The 15,770-nt window shown below is 49.1% G+C and overlaps 6 protein-coding genes across 6 annotated transcripts; 2 read left to right on the forward strand and 4 right to left on the reverse strand.

The window, feature by feature from the left end:
* Positions 1 to 1,420: 1,420 nt before the first annotated feature.
* On the reverse strand, positions 1,421 to 2,889 carry FVEG_09253 (hypothetical protein; the record flags this gene model as incomplete). The annotated part of the gene is made up of 2 exons (XM_018898234.1): positions 1,421 to 1,657; positions 1,720 to 2,889. 2 exons carry the CDS (start codon positions 2,887 to 2,889, stop codon positions 1,421 to 1,423), a joined length of 1,407 nt encoding a protein of 468 aa, XP_018756079.1.
* Positions 2,890 to 4,106: 1,217 nt separating this feature from the next.
* On the reverse strand, positions 4,107 to 4,556 carry FVEG_09254 (hypothetical protein; the record flags this gene model as incomplete). The annotated part of the gene is made up of 1 exon (XM_018898235.1): positions 4,107 to 4,556. One exon carries the CDS (start codon positions 4,554 to 4,556, stop codon positions 4,107 to 4,109), a length of 450 nt encoding a protein of 149 aa, XP_018756080.1.
* Positions 4,557 to 5,164: 608 nt separating this feature from the next.
* On the reverse strand, positions 5,165 to 6,154 carry FVEG_09255 (hypothetical protein; the record flags this gene model as incomplete). The annotated part of the gene is made up of 1 exon (XM_018898236.1): positions 5,165 to 6,154. The coding sequence occupies one exon, from the start codon at positions 6,152 to 6,154 to the stop codon at positions 5,165 to 5,167; it is 990 nt and encodes a 329-aa protein (XP_018756081.1).
* Positions 6,155 to 6,804: 650 nt separating this feature from the next.
* Positions 6,805 to 10,805, forward strand: FVEG_09256 (hypothetical protein; the record flags this gene model as incomplete). Its single annotated transcript, XM_018898237.1, has 2 exons — positions 6,805 to 7,260; positions 7,323 to 10,805. The coding sequence occupies 2 exons, from the start codon at positions 6,805 to 6,807 to the stop codon at positions 10,803 to 10,805; spliced, it is 3,939 nt and encodes a 1,312-aa protein (XP_018756082.1).
* An 819-nt stretch (positions 10,806 to 11,624) lies between these two features.
* FVEG_09257 (ubiquitin thiolesterase) lies at positions 11,625 to 14,563 on the forward strand. Its single transcript, XM_018898238.1, has 4 exons — positions 11,625 to 11,786; positions 11,898 to 11,965; positions 12,036 to 14,119; positions 14,170 to 14,563. The coding sequence occupies exons 1-4, from the start codon at positions 11,759 to 11,761 to the stop codon at positions 14,312 to 14,314; spliced, it is 2,325 nt and encodes a 774-aa protein (XP_018756083.1). The 5' UTR covers positions 11,625 to 11,758; the 3' UTR covers positions 14,315 to 14,563.
* On the reverse strand, positions 14,453 to 15,744 carry FVEG_09258 (mitotic spindle assembly checkpoint protein MAD2). Its single transcript, XM_018898239.1, has 6 exons — positions 15,578 to 15,744; positions 15,490 to 15,515; positions 15,399 to 15,437; positions 15,321 to 15,349; positions 15,119 to 15,264; positions 14,453 to 15,068 (listed from the first exon to the last, which is right to left on the reverse strand). Exons 1-6 carry the CDS (start codon positions 15,671 to 15,673, stop codon positions 14,709 to 14,711), a joined length of 696 nt encoding a protein of 231 aa, XP_018756084.1. The 5' UTR covers positions 15,674 to 15,744; the 3' UTR covers positions 14,453 to 14,708.
* Positions 15,745 to 15,770: the final 26 nt, after the last annotated feature.

Below are 15,770 nucleotides of genomic sequence, written 5' to 3' on the forward strand. Positions count from 1 at the left end.
GTACTCCTCGGAGAAGAGAAGAGAGAGACAGATTCAAGACCCGCCTAATGATTTTCCACTTCTTTTATTGATATTGTGAGCCCTCATGGATTTATTTCTCTGTTTTCTTGTTTAATTAATTTCATTCATTCATTAATTTATTGTTTGTTAATCATGCTCTCCTGTTCTGTTCTCAAACACAGTGGAGCAAAGTCAGTCCGATTGGATTCACAGGTGAGGAGTAAACCGAGAGCTTAGACGTAGGTTGTGGCCAGGAACCCGGACTAGTCTGCATCTGATAAGATGCCAGCCAAAACATTCATTACTAATGACATGCCGAGGCGAATCACACGTCGTCATGGACCATTGAGCGGCAATTTATCCGTTTGTTTCTCGATCCTTCAGGCGGTCCATCGGTATTCTTCTCCGTACAGACACTGTAGTCTCAACCCTAAAGTGCAGATCGATTTATTACTGGCCAAATGAGAAGATGCCGATAGTTAATGGAGTGGTTGAACTTCGGTGCAAACCCGGCGACATCGGCGTTGGCGTATCTGTACCGGCGCTGCAAATGATTTGTCAACGTGCATGGCTTTTTCCATCTGATAAGGCCAACATGAGATTGATAAGTTGACGCAGCTTCTCCGTACACAGTCCGCGGGGTCATAGATTGAGGATATCTATCTTCGGGTAAGAATGTTATCAATCAGCCCGAGACCAAAAGTAAATGTCAATTGTCAATGCATGATCTGGTACTAATTTGCGACTCGGACTGTCAGATCTAAGACGAATTACAAGTTGGTGGATCTCGGTCGTTGAAATCCCCGCTCGCTTTTTACACGGAGTCGGGCATATGCTCCCGGACATTTGGCACTTCAACGCAAATGGGTTACATCGATCTGTACGGAGTATGCAGCTGCAACATTGTGACGTTAGCTTAAAATATCACATGTGGCATTATTCACTGCCGACATTTCGTGATGCTTCGGTGATGCGATGGCCAAAGTGTTAGTTAGGCCGTAGACCGTAATCAGAACTCCGGGGTCAACCTCCGACGACCCGGCTTGAGTGCCAGAAGCTGCCAAGTCATTCATTCAACTACAACGAGAATCTATACAAGTATATAAAATGTAGAACATTCTACGTAACTTTATGACAGCAATGCATTCCGTCAACTACTCCGGTTCAGTACAGGGCTCAGTCTCTACTTTACTTTACTGATAAAGGGGAGTCTCCTCTATGTACTACAAAGAGCCATACACTTCACAAGGAGAACAGTGTCTGATAAGTTCCCGCCGATAAGTGCCACAAGGTTCAATCTCTACTCGTATATAGATCGGTGCAAAGTAAACAACATTCGTGAATTGATAATGCCCCATCACTGCCCACTATGTGAACCTATCTTTGTTCAAAATACTCCCAAGGGTAGTGTCTATAGTGGTCAAGATTCCAATGCTCCTGACTCCTCTTCGGCAAGCAGAACATCCGTCATTTGGGTCAGTAGTGGAAGCCAGCTCTCAAACTGATCACTTCCGCATTGATAAAGGCCAATCCCAAACTTGGCCAGACCTAGTTCAATATCGTAGTGATAGCTATAATGATCAGGATCCAAGTTCTTCTGAATAATGCCATTCCAAGAGCTTAAAAATGGCTCTGGAATCCTGGGGTGTTCCGAGGTCTATTGATATTCCGTTAAAATGCATGCATGGCTTGGAAAGCATAGCTGTGGAAGACACTTACTCGAATCGCCTTCAATAATTCATTCAACTCCTCATCCCTTTTGCTTCGGAAGATCTGCCTCACAGGCCCAGCCTTAGGTCCAGGCCATAGTTTCGTATATTTTCTCCTCCACTGGCGCCGAAGGCGTACCATGACCTCTATCTTCAATTCCAGGTATGCCTTTGCCGCCAGCTCTTCCATAGCTCGGTTCAGTTCATCAATCTTGATCTGCTCCTGGATATCCCAAAACCGGTCATTGTCGATATTGGAGTCCACGTCGGTGCAAAATGTGCAGCATGCGTGATGTAGATCGGCTTCATCGAAAGACATTTGTCGAAGAGCGGCCAGGGTGACTTCCTTCGCCTCTCCTACCGATCGCTTATTCTCTACCATCTCAAGCCACGCCAGGATCCCTATATTCCATTGCTCAATTTCCCACATCCGATGCTGCTTAGAGTCATCAACCAAAAGCTTGCACATGGACTTATCTAGTGACAAGATTGGAGCTCTTCTGTCGACCAGAAACCGCAAAGTCTCCCAGATTGTCGGGAGGATTTTCCAGTTGCACTCGAGAAGATCATATAGCAGCATGTCAACGCTCACACTGCCCCAGTCATTGCGCACATGCACATCGCCACCGTTCGCAACAGCATACTGGAGCAATGAGGGATCATGAAACGAAACGATGTGTACAAGCAAATCTCCTTCCTCTTGATTGAACTTGTCAAAGCCCAGATCGATTAGAGCCCTCGCAGACTTGGAATCCCACGCCATTTGCATCAAGGTAGTGCCATCCTGGAAGGAGAAATTAGGACTACCAAGCCTGGAGATTACCCTGGACCAGAAGTTGATACAGCCGTTCGGACCACCAAGATTATGTGCAGCGTAGCAGGTTTCGTAGTCCATGGTATAGAGGTCGGACAGTAGGCTTCGGAGCAGCTCGGGTATCGGATCGGGGTCCATTTCCGCTGCAAAGTCCACAATCTGCCATATCAAGTCCCAGTTGCCTCTCGTGGCAATGAGGCCAAGAACTGTAAAGCGTTCATCTCCATGGTAAAGTAAGTTGGCCCCGTTTTTAATTAGCATCATGATCGTATCTGGGATGTTCATTGCTGCTGCACACATTAAAGGAGTCACGCCGTTTTTATCGCTCAAGTCAACTGGATGACCAGCAGTCAAAAGCTGAGCCATACGATGAGGCCGGCAGACGCCCACGTGAAGTGTTGATTGACCCAGAAAATTTACAATATTCTCAAATGGTGACGTGGTTCTCTCAAGACAGAGCTTGAAGCTTGCATCTGATTCAAACAATATAGACGTGTGAAGTGGAGGGCTGTCTCCAAAGTCTTGGGAATTCGCTTATTAGAATAGCCCGGCATCAGGATCTCTTGAACGAATCTCACCTGGGTTCATTTGAAGGAAAGCTTTCATGAACTGAGAATCGAAAGGGTCAGGCAGAAAATAGCAAGGCGTCGGCCATGCGTCCCAAGTCGGCACAACATTCTTGAAATCGCGTATAAGAGTTTCAAGAGAAAGCCTAGAATCTTCATGATAATGGAACTTCATAATCCGATTTACTTGTCTCAGGAGGCTTCAAGGGGTTAATGTTTTGTGTCAAAGTTAAAGTCAAGGGTCGTGAAACTAACCCCATACTATCAGTCGTTTCTTTGGTGTGGAATGATCCAACAAATAGCTGGATCAGATTTTCCAAAACGTCGAACTTGATAGTAGTCTTGATATTTCTGTTTTTGAAGCCAAGCATGGCTACCTATAGTCTACGTTAGCAACACTCCAAGCTTGTGCAGAGGGAGACCATCCTCAAGATAGCCGCAGCCTGATGGCGACACCTGGTTAACAAACCCAGGGCAAGACTTAAATAGATCTTTTAACTCGGTCTCTGCTGTTATCCAATCTATTACCTGTAAGACCAGCTTCTTCAGAATCAAAAATCCAGGTGCATCGGAGTCAACGACAGTTTCAATCTGCAGACACGGTTGAAGAGAATATCGCCCTGGCTCAGTGATGACATCAAATCCAAGAGCCGCCTTGAATGGAATCCCGTAGCGATACAAAGCCACTCGAAGATCAAAACGGTAGCGCCGCGCCGAACATGCCGAATTATTGCAGGGCTTAAATATCTCGGCGAGTGGAGAGTATTGCAGATGCCAGAACATGCCATTTATTGTGCGCTTCTTATGGCATGAGCAACCACAGCCGCATGTTGAGTACTGAACGATTCCTTGCTGATATGTTGAATTAGTACCTGGACTGCTTTCGTGTGGCGCAATATCTGTTGAAAGGCTGACGCTTGAAGTGGTAGAAGATGCACTGTTCACTGGAACTAAGGTACTTGAACTGCTTCTCATATATAAATGCTGCTGAATAATATATAGTCTGCAGATTGGTGGTTAGTCTTGCTGCTTAGTGAAAATAGGCAGAGGGGCGGTATACTGAGAGATATCTTGTTTAAGACCTGTAACAAGGGTCTGAAGGTCATCAAGTTCGCCTTTCCATTGACCTGACCTGAATGTAGTCCGTACAATCTGTCTTCTGGATGAGTTGGCTGGCATATCTCCAGCGAGATTTGCTAAGCGATCTGCTACTATTGCAGAGCGGTCTCGACATCTGCCCATCATGATCGGGCCAAGTTGCTCTTGCATGATGTCGTCCGCGCTAGCCTCGAGTTGGATGAGTTGTTTACCGATGAGCTCGACATCTTCACTCAACCAAGTGATGTTGCCTCCAAGGCTTTTGACGTTCTTATAGCGCTGCCGTAGTTTCTGGCCGCCATCGACTAACTGGAGTGCCAGAGAGGCAAGTCCAGCTCCACCGGCGACGATGCCCAGAAGCTCTGCCATTTGGTGTAAATCTCGATGAATATGCTACTGGTGATGTTGGAGGAGAGTTGAGAAGATGACATAGAGCTCGTTCGCCGATGGTTGATGGTTCATTTTGCACAGCCTAATCAGGCTCTCAGCTACAACTTGTTATTAGACGGTAAGGCTCTCTCGGTTCCTCTACAGGAAAACTCGTGTTATTGAGGGAAGAGACAACAGCATAAACTACCTAAATTACAAAATCAAGAAGCACAAACAATGCAGTGGCAAGGCATAATGGACATGCCGAGTCAACAAGGCTCCTTATAAGACGTTACTACTAGACCTCTGCCATATCCAGGCAGGGATTTTGGACAATTTTGCGACCAGTAAAACATTTCACCTCGAATACCCATGGTTTCAGGAACGACATCTGAGACTTGAAGTATGTTTCAACACCTACTGAGCAGCACAGCATCGTGATTTTAAAGCAAGCTTACGATTCCAACCACTTAGTAGGCGGGTTCCAAGCAATACTGATCCTTACAACACATCTATCAGGCAGCTGTAGGTATCCCTGGTATATTGGCTTTGACAGATGAGCCCGATGAAGCGTCAGCCCCATGAACTGTCGAAATTCACTATCACGCCTAAGTAGCATTCTTATCGACCAGCGATGAAAACTCCTGCAGCGCAACTTCATCCAGTGCACCACGCCACTCAACGACCTTCTCCCCATTAACACCCCTCCGCCCCTTCTCCATAGCCCGACGCATGACCAGCGGATCAAAGAACAACGGCTCATCAGCGCGACCAAGAATTGGCACAACTTCAGCCAGCTTTCCACGCCAGAAGCCAAAGCGCGCGTGGATGCCAACACGCATACGAAAGCGACGGGATCGGTGTCTGATGATAAAAGGCACTAACAGGTAGTCCGGAACTCCAGCCTTGTCTACAGAGCTCTCTTCGACCCGGACATGCAATTTGTTCTGTCCCGGACCTTTGTGTGCTACCTTGACCTTGACGGCTCCGGTCTTCGTCCAGGTGCGTGACTCGCCGATGTTGTAGGAGATAGAAGCAGGATTGTAGCCTACTTGCAAGCCGATTCCGTGAGAGAGTGTCACCTCAGCGGATTTTGGTGTACCCTCCCAACCACTGGGGCTTGGGAATGCCTTGACGATTGCTGGATGCGGAAATTCCTCCTCCTCGTAATCACTGTCACTGCTATCAGAATCATCTGAAGCATTCTGCGCATCATCTCTCGGTGCATCCTCTACAAGAACATGAATATCGACCGTCTGTATACGTCTGAGCCAGCTTCGATTTCCGCCTGACAGTGACAAGTGCAACTGCAGCTGGACGAGATACGCTGGCTCGTTGAGGTAGGTTCCGGCGAGGACAGGTCTTTTAAGTGCAGCTTGTAGAAGGCTGGGTGAGTCACCAGACGATATAATCATTCGTGGTTCAGAGAGTTGGGCCGTGTTATTCGTCTGTGGTGCTGAGAGCTCTCCTGCACCATCATCATCGATTGACACAGTCAATGGTAGAAGGACTGGGGACGTGAAGTTGGTGTCATCAACGTCGCTATCAAACACAGACGACGGGATCGGTGATTTCGAATTGTCAGGGAGTTCGGCCATTATGCTGGACCAATGGAGGCGCTTATTTTGTAAGTTAGATTGGAGTTCTTGATAGAGGGCTAGTGTATAATGAACTATGCTACAGAATATACGATGCCTTTATGTTCGCATAGCATCAGCCGGGTAATCCGGTCTGGATCAGCTCGCATACCCCAAGATATATACTAATAGCACTCAGCCTCACTACAACACAACGTTTCATTACGCGCTCTAGAATCAGGCTCCTGGATCTAGACCACCACGCCACCGGCGCATAACAGCGATTGCAACGTATCTCGTGAAATCTAAGGCGTCCCGAACATCCTTGTCGTGCACATTTATTGCTTTATCTTGCGCATCACACTGGACGCTATTGACCGATATCGTCCAATAGGATCAGTGTTACTTCCCCTCAACTCCCGAATTCGAAAGAAGCTGAAACGAGCTGAAAAAAGTGCATGTTAGACAAAGCTGTGAGGCCAAAGAGCAAAATATGAGGAGATATAATATGAGAAGGATAGCATAATAAGATTGGTATGGCCTTGTTGTAAGAAGCGACACAGCATTTCCAAATACTCAGCATTATCTCGATCTTCATCTTATACACTGTTTTCACTTACTCTCATCCAACTTGAGCGTTTATATTCTTTTTCAAAACCCAAAACTTCGAAATGGATGTACCATTGGAACGAATGAGTGAGATGTCAATATCTCCTCACTACTGGGGGATATATACCTCCCTGTACAGCTCATTGCCTCCAGAGGCCGTCAAACAGCTCGAACGTGCCATCTGGCTCAAGATGTCAGGTCTCGCAAACGAAGCAAGAGCAATATTTGACAATGAGCTTCGGTCTTTTGCAGCAGTTCCGGTTGTCGCCATTGAGCACGCTGACCTCGAGTTGGAGGCGGGCAAATGGGGCCGGGCATGGCACATCCTAGACTCCAAGCTTTCACAGCTGCGAGAGGCCAAAGAAGACTTCGAATCACCCGAACATCGACTCATGCTTTTGACGTGGGCCATGCTCGGGACGAGACATCGAGGTGATGTGACGTCGTCAAAGATAGAGATTGAAACGACACAGCATTGGCTTTCTGGGGTACCTGTAGCGGATTATACTGATGTCCAGGTACGGCAGCTGTCCCAAAACCCCGAAACTTGATATGATGGCCGACCTAACATGTTGCTTAGGCAGGTTGCATTCGTAGATATGTCATTGCAGGCCTGTTCACGGGGCTCTATTTGGGATACAATAATTCGGAGGCAGAGCACATCCCGTTACATGACATGACAGACGCTTCAGGTGAAAAGATACCTTGGGGTGGGTTGCGACTACTGCGGCGCTCTCTGACGCAGCGAGGCATGTTCAACGAGGCCAATGCCCTGTTCCGCGTGGAGCTGAATCGTACGCCACCAGAAGACCGAGGCCCTGTGGTCGCCGAGTTTCTGGAGGCTGTAGCAAGCATCCCTCCGAATCGGGGTCGGGACTACATCGAGGCTGTGGTTCGTCTTCAGTGGGCAACCACACACGTTCAACTACAAGAGCAAGAGAGCGCTGCTCAGGAGTTCGACAACTCTGAGGCGGCTTTCCAGAGGTTCTGCGATAATTTTGGTATCAGAAACATGGAGGCCACACCGCATATGCAAGCAATGGCGTACGAGAGGCTGTCATGCATCGACGACCCTATCGACAAATTAGAGCGAACAGAGGCACTCGCCACTCACATGGAGGCTGTCGACGGTACGAAGACTGGCTATTGCTTAGCGGCTGCTGCAGATCTGTCCAGGAAATATTATGAGGTCACTGGAATGGAATTGTTCAGGACCACGTATTTTGACGTGCAGACGCGCCTCGATACGTATGACCGGACGGTATCAGAGGATATCTGCGATCTGGTTCATCATCATGTTGACCTCAACTCCATGGCCCTCGCGAGCCTAATTGATCGCGATAGCGCTCTCGACTGGATCGATAACTTCTTTAATGAGTATCCGCACTTCGACGCCCCAGTGGTGCGGGCGTTGCTCCGCAGGAGTCAGGCATCACTCCTGCGAAGTCTTCGTCGACAGGATGAAGCTGGTAGGGTAGACGAGGAGGCAAGTCAACTGGAGACATCCACACCATCGGTGGGAAACTGGATGCATTCGAGGCAGGGCTACCGGAGGAACACCACTTCTTCTGTGCAGCCAGATCCCCAGCCTCAGATTCAGGACGACGATGGGGATGAGACATTCTATTGGGGTTGGAGCGATGCCATTGGAGATCAGGCAAAACTACAAGAAATGTCCATTCAGCTGGTACTGAAGTGGCTTCTTGAAGATATCACCACTGGGAACTCTGCCTTTGAAGAGTTCAGAAGCATGACAGAAGCCGCATTGAAGGCTATTATCTTCCCCAAAGCCACCGATATCGATGAGACAACAGAAGCGCGGTACGCGCGTCTCTGTTCATGGCTCAGTAAGCCCCCTGTACATCAAAAGAACCGTCGACTGTTCTGCTTGGTCATGCTTAGGTTCGGAAGGCAGATGCACTTTTCTGATATCAAGCTCTGGGACCTACGCCTCTCTGAGCTCAAGAGTCTACTCGAGCTCGAGGAAAGCCTCCCCCAGATCGTCCGAGACAAGTTTCCAGGCAACAAGGGCAGTTGGCTAGCCCAAATGGCACTCACATACATGGCACCGCTAGATGACTTGGCGGACTTTACCGGCGCTGAATCAGAAGAACGATTGGAAAATGCTGAAACATACAACGACCGTGCTCTGGCTGAGTTTCGTCGAAACAAAGACCTGGTTCGGGTGGCTCTTCATCAGCGATCTGGAGCGCAAATCTGCATGTTCATGATCAGACGGGTAAGACAATTAGAGGAGCAAGCAGCGAGCCCCAGGAATACCAAAGGTGGAATGGTAGACAATGGGCCCAAAAAGACAGAGAACAATACTTCCTCTCTCTCAGATTATGCCAGGGCGAAAATCCATGACCTCCGCAATAGAGGAATCAGTCAAGCCGAATCGGCTGATGAGATATTTTCGTTGAGCGAGCTCCATGCCTCCTCCAGTTCAGGCCTGGAAGGAATCACACACCGGCAGAGCATCACCGCGTCCAATGCCAATGCATATACAATCCTCACGGCCATCGAATTGCTTCTCGCGGCCCCGGGTGAACCGTCTGATGAGACTATCACAAAGGTATGGCAGTGGGTGCAGAAGTACAAAGCACGTTCACTGGCGCGGACCATCGGCGTGCGTATGTCCGATCCAACTGAGATGGTGGACAGGATTAAGGCGTGTCCTGAAGCTGCACGCGGTTACGACGAGATGTTGGAACTTGAACGGCGAGTGGAGAAGGCTCAGGGGATGGCCAAGTTCGATCTGCGTAGGCAGCTGGACAAGCATCGTCGAAACATGAGAGAGACGCACGACTTTCTGAGGCAACTCCTCGACTTGAGAGAGGCTCAGCCGTTCGACTTGTCTGATGTGGCCAGGATCACAGCCCAGAGCGGTACAAGCATTGCCCTGGCTGACTGGTTCCATCTCCCTCCGTATTTCACCGGGGCCACCGGTAGACTGTTGCTGCTCACAGTTAGGAAGCGATCCAAAGGAAACATGAGTGTGAAACTTACCATGGATATGTTGACTACAAGAGTAGAAGATGTGAATACTTGGCTAAAAACATATCTTGACCCAGGGAAGACTCTGGACACGGAAGAGGCACGCAAAGCATTCGATAGCATGCTGGGTGGTCTCATCGCGCCGCTTTCCCGCCATGTCAAGAAGGATGATCTCATTATACTGTGTCCATCCACTGCTCTCCACCGGCTTCCACTCCATGCACTTACGATTGGAGGACATCGAGCGCTGATACACCGGAATCCCGTTGTTTACACACACAGCCAGTCGCTTCTGCGCTCATGCTTCGCGGCTGCAGAGTTAGCTCAAGAAACTCCGAAGCCCATCAACGCCAAATTCATATCAGGTATTCCAGAATCAGAATCCAAGAGGTATGGAGCTGGACGTGAAAGCATTCAGACACTTGCCCGTCGGTTCGGCACAAAACCAATGATCGACCAGACTGCCCCCAAGGAGGTATTCCTGGATGAGGCTGTCAAGTCTCGTCTCCTTCATCTACACACACATTGCGGCTGGGAATCAAAAGATCCTCTGGGCCACAAGATCGTTTTTACCATGCCTTATGCACCATCTGAGGAGCAACCTCAAATCGAGAGCGTGACTGCCCGAGAAATCTTCGACATCCGTGTCTCACCCGGTACACACGTCAACATGATAGCTTGCCAAGGGGGGGTCGTGAATGTACCGCTTGGAGACGAGGTTTTGGGACTTGTCCCTGCACTGATGTGTTCCGGGGCCAGTTCAACTGTATCGACGCTGTGGAACATTGACGATGGACACGGGTCGAGGTTTTCGAAATTGTTCTTCGACTCGTTCGCTAAACAGAGCACTACCACAGATGACAATACACGAAAAGCCAGCAGCAGCCGCATAGTGAATCTTGCCAAGGCGATGCAGGTCGCCGCAGAAGCAATGGACTGTGCGATGGACAAAAATATGGAAAAAGAGAGCCTAGAGCCTCTCTACAGATGGGCGGGATATGTGCTCCATGGCTGTTGGCAATTTCCAATTTCGGAACAGGACATCGGATCATTGCGAAAGAGGTAAGGTAGTGATAGGAGAAGGATCCGACGCCGCTGCATCTCAACATCTTACTGAATGTCGGTTTTTCCGGCTCTTGTCAAGATGAGGGAGCGATTGAAGAGTTGAGCCTGGTTTTCCTTAATACCTAAGGTAGGTAAGATCTTATATTTTTGCTTTTTGGAAGAACTTATGACCGTGCTTGAAGCCATAGAGAATTTGGTAAGAGCAGTTTGTAGGGCGAGATGGTGTCTATCAGTATTCAAACTCATTCATATCAATCGTATTGATTTTAGTAAGACAGAGTTTACAAAGCGAATTAATTATTGGTAACTTCTGTGTCGGGTGTTTGCCAGATGGAGCTCAATCAGTGAGTTTAGGGTAAGCAATCTGCTGTGATACCATGCAAATGAATGAATGTTCTGAACGCCCTGTCCACCTTGAAACCCCGGTGGCAGGGATATTCAAATTCAAGCCCATAGCTTGCAGCATTGGCACCTAAGTCAATTGTTGTGTAACGTCAAGCTGCCTTGTTGGAGTTGTGAGACTCACAAGCCGCTTCAGACTTGTCAAGTAGGTAGCCAGTGCCAATCAGGAAACAGTATCACTGTATACAACGTTTTGATCTGCCAAAATACCGTTTTTCAAGACAAAAGAGATCGCAACAAACAGAACAGCCAAAAGGCAACACGATTCCCACTTCCGTATGGAATCATCACAATCAAAGGAGTAACGCCGCAGCGCCACCAAATGGCTTGAGTGGCTGGTGGAATGCCCCGCCGCCTTCCCCAGGCACCTAAGCTCCAGTGACGTGTGCCGCCTATCACTGAAGCGCCTGAAGCTTCCAACTACGATGCTGATTTCAGCTCAATCTTGATTCCACATCAACCTTCTACCCATATCACCTCAATCCTCTCTTTTACTTGTCGCAAACACACCTGAGCTTGTAAAAAGAGGAAGGAAACCAAAAATTTCCCATCATGGCTTGCCAGCATCTCGACTTGATCGGTACGTGAATCTTCAAAATCGACCCCGCCATTTGATCGACCATCAGCCATGATAGTTGCGACAAGCTCGCGGTCGACCTCAGTAGGACTTTGGAGACTGACTATACTGCAGGGCTGACACCCCCTAACCCTTCCCAGTCCGTCTATCGCGAAGATTGTACCCAATGTTTCGACTCCATCGTAAGACTCCCACTTGCTGAGTGCCAAGCCCTTGGTCTTTAAAGCTTAGCTTACTGACCAAGCTGAACAGGATGATCCCGCTGGACTCGATGTCTGCCTTCAGTGCTTCAACGGAGGATGTGCTGGCGACCGAAGCCATGATAAACTTCACTATGCGCTGACCCAACATCCCCTCGCTCTAAACATCCGCCGCACAAGAAAGATTGTCGAACGAGACGAACCACCCGCCAAGATGTCCAAGCTAGCTATCGCTGCTGAAACTGAGGAGGACCGATATGATACAGCGCTGACTGTTAAGTGCCTCGACTGTAACACCGAACTCGACCGAACGCATCCCAAGCTCGCACCTATTGTCAACGGTATTCTCAAGGCGAACACGTTTTCTCGAAAGGAAGAGGTCAAGGCGTGGGAACAGGAGCTGACCAGCTGCGAGCATATCTTAATGATGCAGCAAGCGCCTGCTAAGAAAATCGAGCAAAACGACTTGAGTCACTGCTACGCTTGCGACCTAGCGGAGAATCTTTGGCTGTGTATTGAATGTGGCAACTTAGGATGTGGCCGTAAGCAGATGGGTGGCGTCGACGGAAACTCGCATGCTCTCGCTCACGCCAATGAGTCTGGTCATGGCATCGCTGTGAAGCTTGGATCTATCACACCTGAGGGAACCGCCGATATCTACTGTTACAAGTGTGACGACGAACGAGTGGACGACAACCTGGGCGAGCACTTGAACCACTGGGGCATCGTATTGGCGGAGCGTCAGAAGACGGAAAAGAGCTTGACTGAGATGCAGATTGAGCAGAATCTCAAGTGGGATTTCAGCATGACAACGGAAGACGGAAAGGAGCTCAAGCCCTTGTTTGGTCCTGGACTCACCGGTTTGAAGAACCTCGGAAATAGCTGCTACCTTGCCAGTATCATCCAGTGTCTCTTTGACATGCCGTCATTCCAAGATAGATACTTCCGACCCAATGATGACCTGCCCATCGTTCCCGAACCAGCTGCGGATATTGAGACTCAGCTCCGAAAGACAGCCGATGGACTTTTGTCTGGACGATACTCTAAGCCTGACGCTGATGTGGCTGCAGAGGGCATCACACACCAGAAGGGTCTTGCGCCAGCCATGCTCAAGCACCTCATCGGCCGAGGACATGAAGAGTTTTCTACAATGAGACAGCAGGATGCCCTCGAATTCCTTCAGCACCTACTCAAACTTATCACTCGATCTCCCCACCCCGATGGAAAGGACCCTACACAACCCTTCCGATTTGTTCTCGAGCAAAGACTTCAATGTTTGGGATGCCACAAGGTGCGATACAGCAGCAACGAGCAAGACAACATCTTTATCGACGTTCCCCTAGAAAAGCTACCTCGTGAGGAGGGTTCAGAGGGACCAGACGCTTACAAGCCCGTGCCACTCAAGGAGTGTCTCGATAACTTCACAGGAGCCGAGAAGGTTGAGCTGACTTGCTCTGCTTGTGGAAGCAAGGATGGTTTCACCAAGCGATCGTTATTTAAGACATTCCCCGATACCTTGGTCGTCAATGCACGAAAGATGACTGTCGTCAACTGGGTTCCTATCAAGGTTGATGTTCCTGTCCTTGTACCGGATGAGCCCTTCAACTTGGACGAATATCTTTCCAAGGGCCTGCAGCCTGGAGAGGAACAACTGCCAGATGAGCCTGAGGTCAAAGCCCCAGCTTTCGAACCCGACGCTGCCGCCCTCGCTCAGCTCGAAGCCATGGGCTTCCCTCGCAACCGTTGTGAGCGTGCCCTTCACGCTACAGGAAATTCTGACGCCAACGCCGCGATGGAATGGCTGTTCGGACACATGGAGGACCCCGACATTGATGCGCCCCTTGATCTTGGTGCTCAAAGTGGTGGCGCCAACACCGCCGACCCTGAGAAAATTGAGATGCTGGGAGCCATGGGTTTCGGTGCCCCTCAAGCCAAGAAGGCACTGAAAGAAACAGGTGGCGATGTTGAGCGGGCTGTTGAGTGGCTGTTCAGCCATCCTGACGACCAAGGAACATTTGACGATGACGCTCCTGCCGAAGCAGCTGCTCCTAAGGAACCTGCCGGAAGTGCTGATTTGCCTGCTACTTTCCAACTCCGATCGATCGTGTGCCACAAGGGCACAAGCATCCATGCTGGGTAAGTATTTCCACGCAATTGCAACACATAGATATGCTAACTAGTTTTAGACATTACGTCGCTTTCATCCGCAAGGCTTTGGGAGATGCCAATGTTCCAACTTGGGTGCTCTTCAACGATGAGAAGGTCGTTGAAGCTCATGATGTTGATGAGATGCGCAAGTTTGCGTACGTGTACTTTTTCAAGCGGGTTTAGGTAGTCGAGGCTATCGACTGTATAGCAACGGGTGAGGCGCAGTTGGATTTGAAGTTAGGTTGGTTGCATGAGACGGTGAATGGCGCGAGGTTGAAGAGGTGATGGCGGCTATGGTTCACGCTGCCATGATTTAGTATCTGGACATTAGAAAAGCAGACGAGACACATCATGTAGAAGCGACGGGGTATTATGTCTGCGAAGATTAGATAACAAAATATCCTGATACGTATCGTACAAATCCATCATGACCGTTGAATGTTGAATATGGACAAACAAAGTCCCCAAGGCGCCTCGTAACGCCTCTCAAGATAAATCATGCCTGAGTTATGCCGAAATCCACCAAAAGCAACTCACTCATCTCTTTTCCTCCACTGTACACTCGAAATCCTCCAGCTTAATCGGTAAATCGATAGCTGACCAAAGTATCAACACGGTGATTCGCCGTGCTGAACCCCCTCAGTTGCACCTTTTCTCCATTCTCAATCTCCTTCGCATCCGAATCACCCCACTCAACAGGGACCTCACTATCCGCATCAGCGTAAACGAGGACGTTAAATGTGCAATCGCCGCTGAGCTGAGGCAGAAACGTAACAGAAGCGGTGATTTGTCGGAAAATAGCTGCGATTTCGGCTTGAATCTCTGTTTCTGTCTTTTCGGGGGCTGTGGGCGCGGAGCCAGCGGGAGCGGCGTTTTCTTGGTCTTTGGAGGAGGATTTGGAGGACTTGGATTTCTTGACGGGTTGAAAGATTTGGACCTGTTGACGTTAGAGAGGTTGTAGCGGGAGCGAGGGTTGGAAAGGCATACGTCGAATTGCCAGCGCTCGACGTGCTCGCCTGTGTCTTTGTCTGTGATGACGATGACGAGCTTGGAGATCTTGCCGCCGACCATCCATTTGTCGAGCTGGGACATGATCTTTTTGATGTAGGCTTTTACTTGGTCATCGGCCGAGACTGGACAGTGTTAGTCGCAAGGTTCGGTCGCCATAATAGAATAATCGTGGGCTTACCCAGCATGTTGAGGCCATATTTCTTGACGCTGGATGTTGTCAGTTGATGCTCGAGAGAACCGGTCGCAATGCACATACACTGTAAAGTCCTCGGCAGGATAGACACCTCGTTGGAAGCTATCATATCGTCAATAAACATCGCCGACCTATAAAGCATAGTTTCGCGTACAGAATGCTGTGAATAGAATATTGAAACTGTAAACTCAACGGTTAGCAAAACTCTCGCCCAAGTAGGAAATCAGCTTGTTCCAACGTACAAATTCAGCGACAAGACGAGCGCTACCCTTGAGGGAGAGCTTATGGACCTTGGACTTATCCTTGTCCTTACTCTTAGAAGCTTCCTTTGACGACATTTTAGGCGCTACTGGGATATCAATTGGAATGAAGGGTACGTGCTGGCGATTGTGACGGGTTGAGTTGGGTTTGGGAATTGATGGTTTTGTTTACTTG

This window comes from Fusarium verticillioides, chromosome 5 (assembly GCF_000149555.1).
Source record: "Fusarium verticillioides 7600 chromosome 5, whole genome shotgun sequence".
Taxonomy (NCBI): domain Eukaryota; kingdom Fungi; phylum Ascomycota; class Sordariomycetes; order Hypocreales; family Nectriaceae; genus Fusarium; species Fusarium verticillioides.

Bases quoted from the DNA above. Each gene is read 5' to 3' on its own strand.
- FVEG_09257 (XM_018898238.1), top strand. From the start codon at position 11,759: ATGGCTTGCCAGCATCTCGACTTGATCG. The intron at 11,787-11,897 runs GTACGTGAATCT...ACTATACTGCAG, and splicing joins CCAGCATCTCGACTTGATCG to GGCTGACACCCCCTAACCCT. The intron at 11,966-12,035 runs GTAAGACTCCCA...CAAGCTGAACAG, and splicing joins CCCAATGTTTCGACTCCATC to GATGATCCCGCTGGACTCGA.
- FVEG_09258 (XM_018898239.1), bottom strand. From the start codon at position 15,673: ATGTCGTCAAAGGAAGCTTCTAAGAGTAAGGACAAGGATAAGTCCAAG. The intron at 15,516-15,577 runs GTACGTTGGAAC...TTGAGTTTACAG, and splicing joins CTCGTCTTGTCGCTGAATTT to TTTCAATATTCTATTCACAG. The intron at 15,069-15,118 runs GTATGCCTTTCC...TAACGTCAACAG, and splicing joins TCGAGCGCTGGCAATTCGAC to GTCCAAATCTTTCAACCCGT.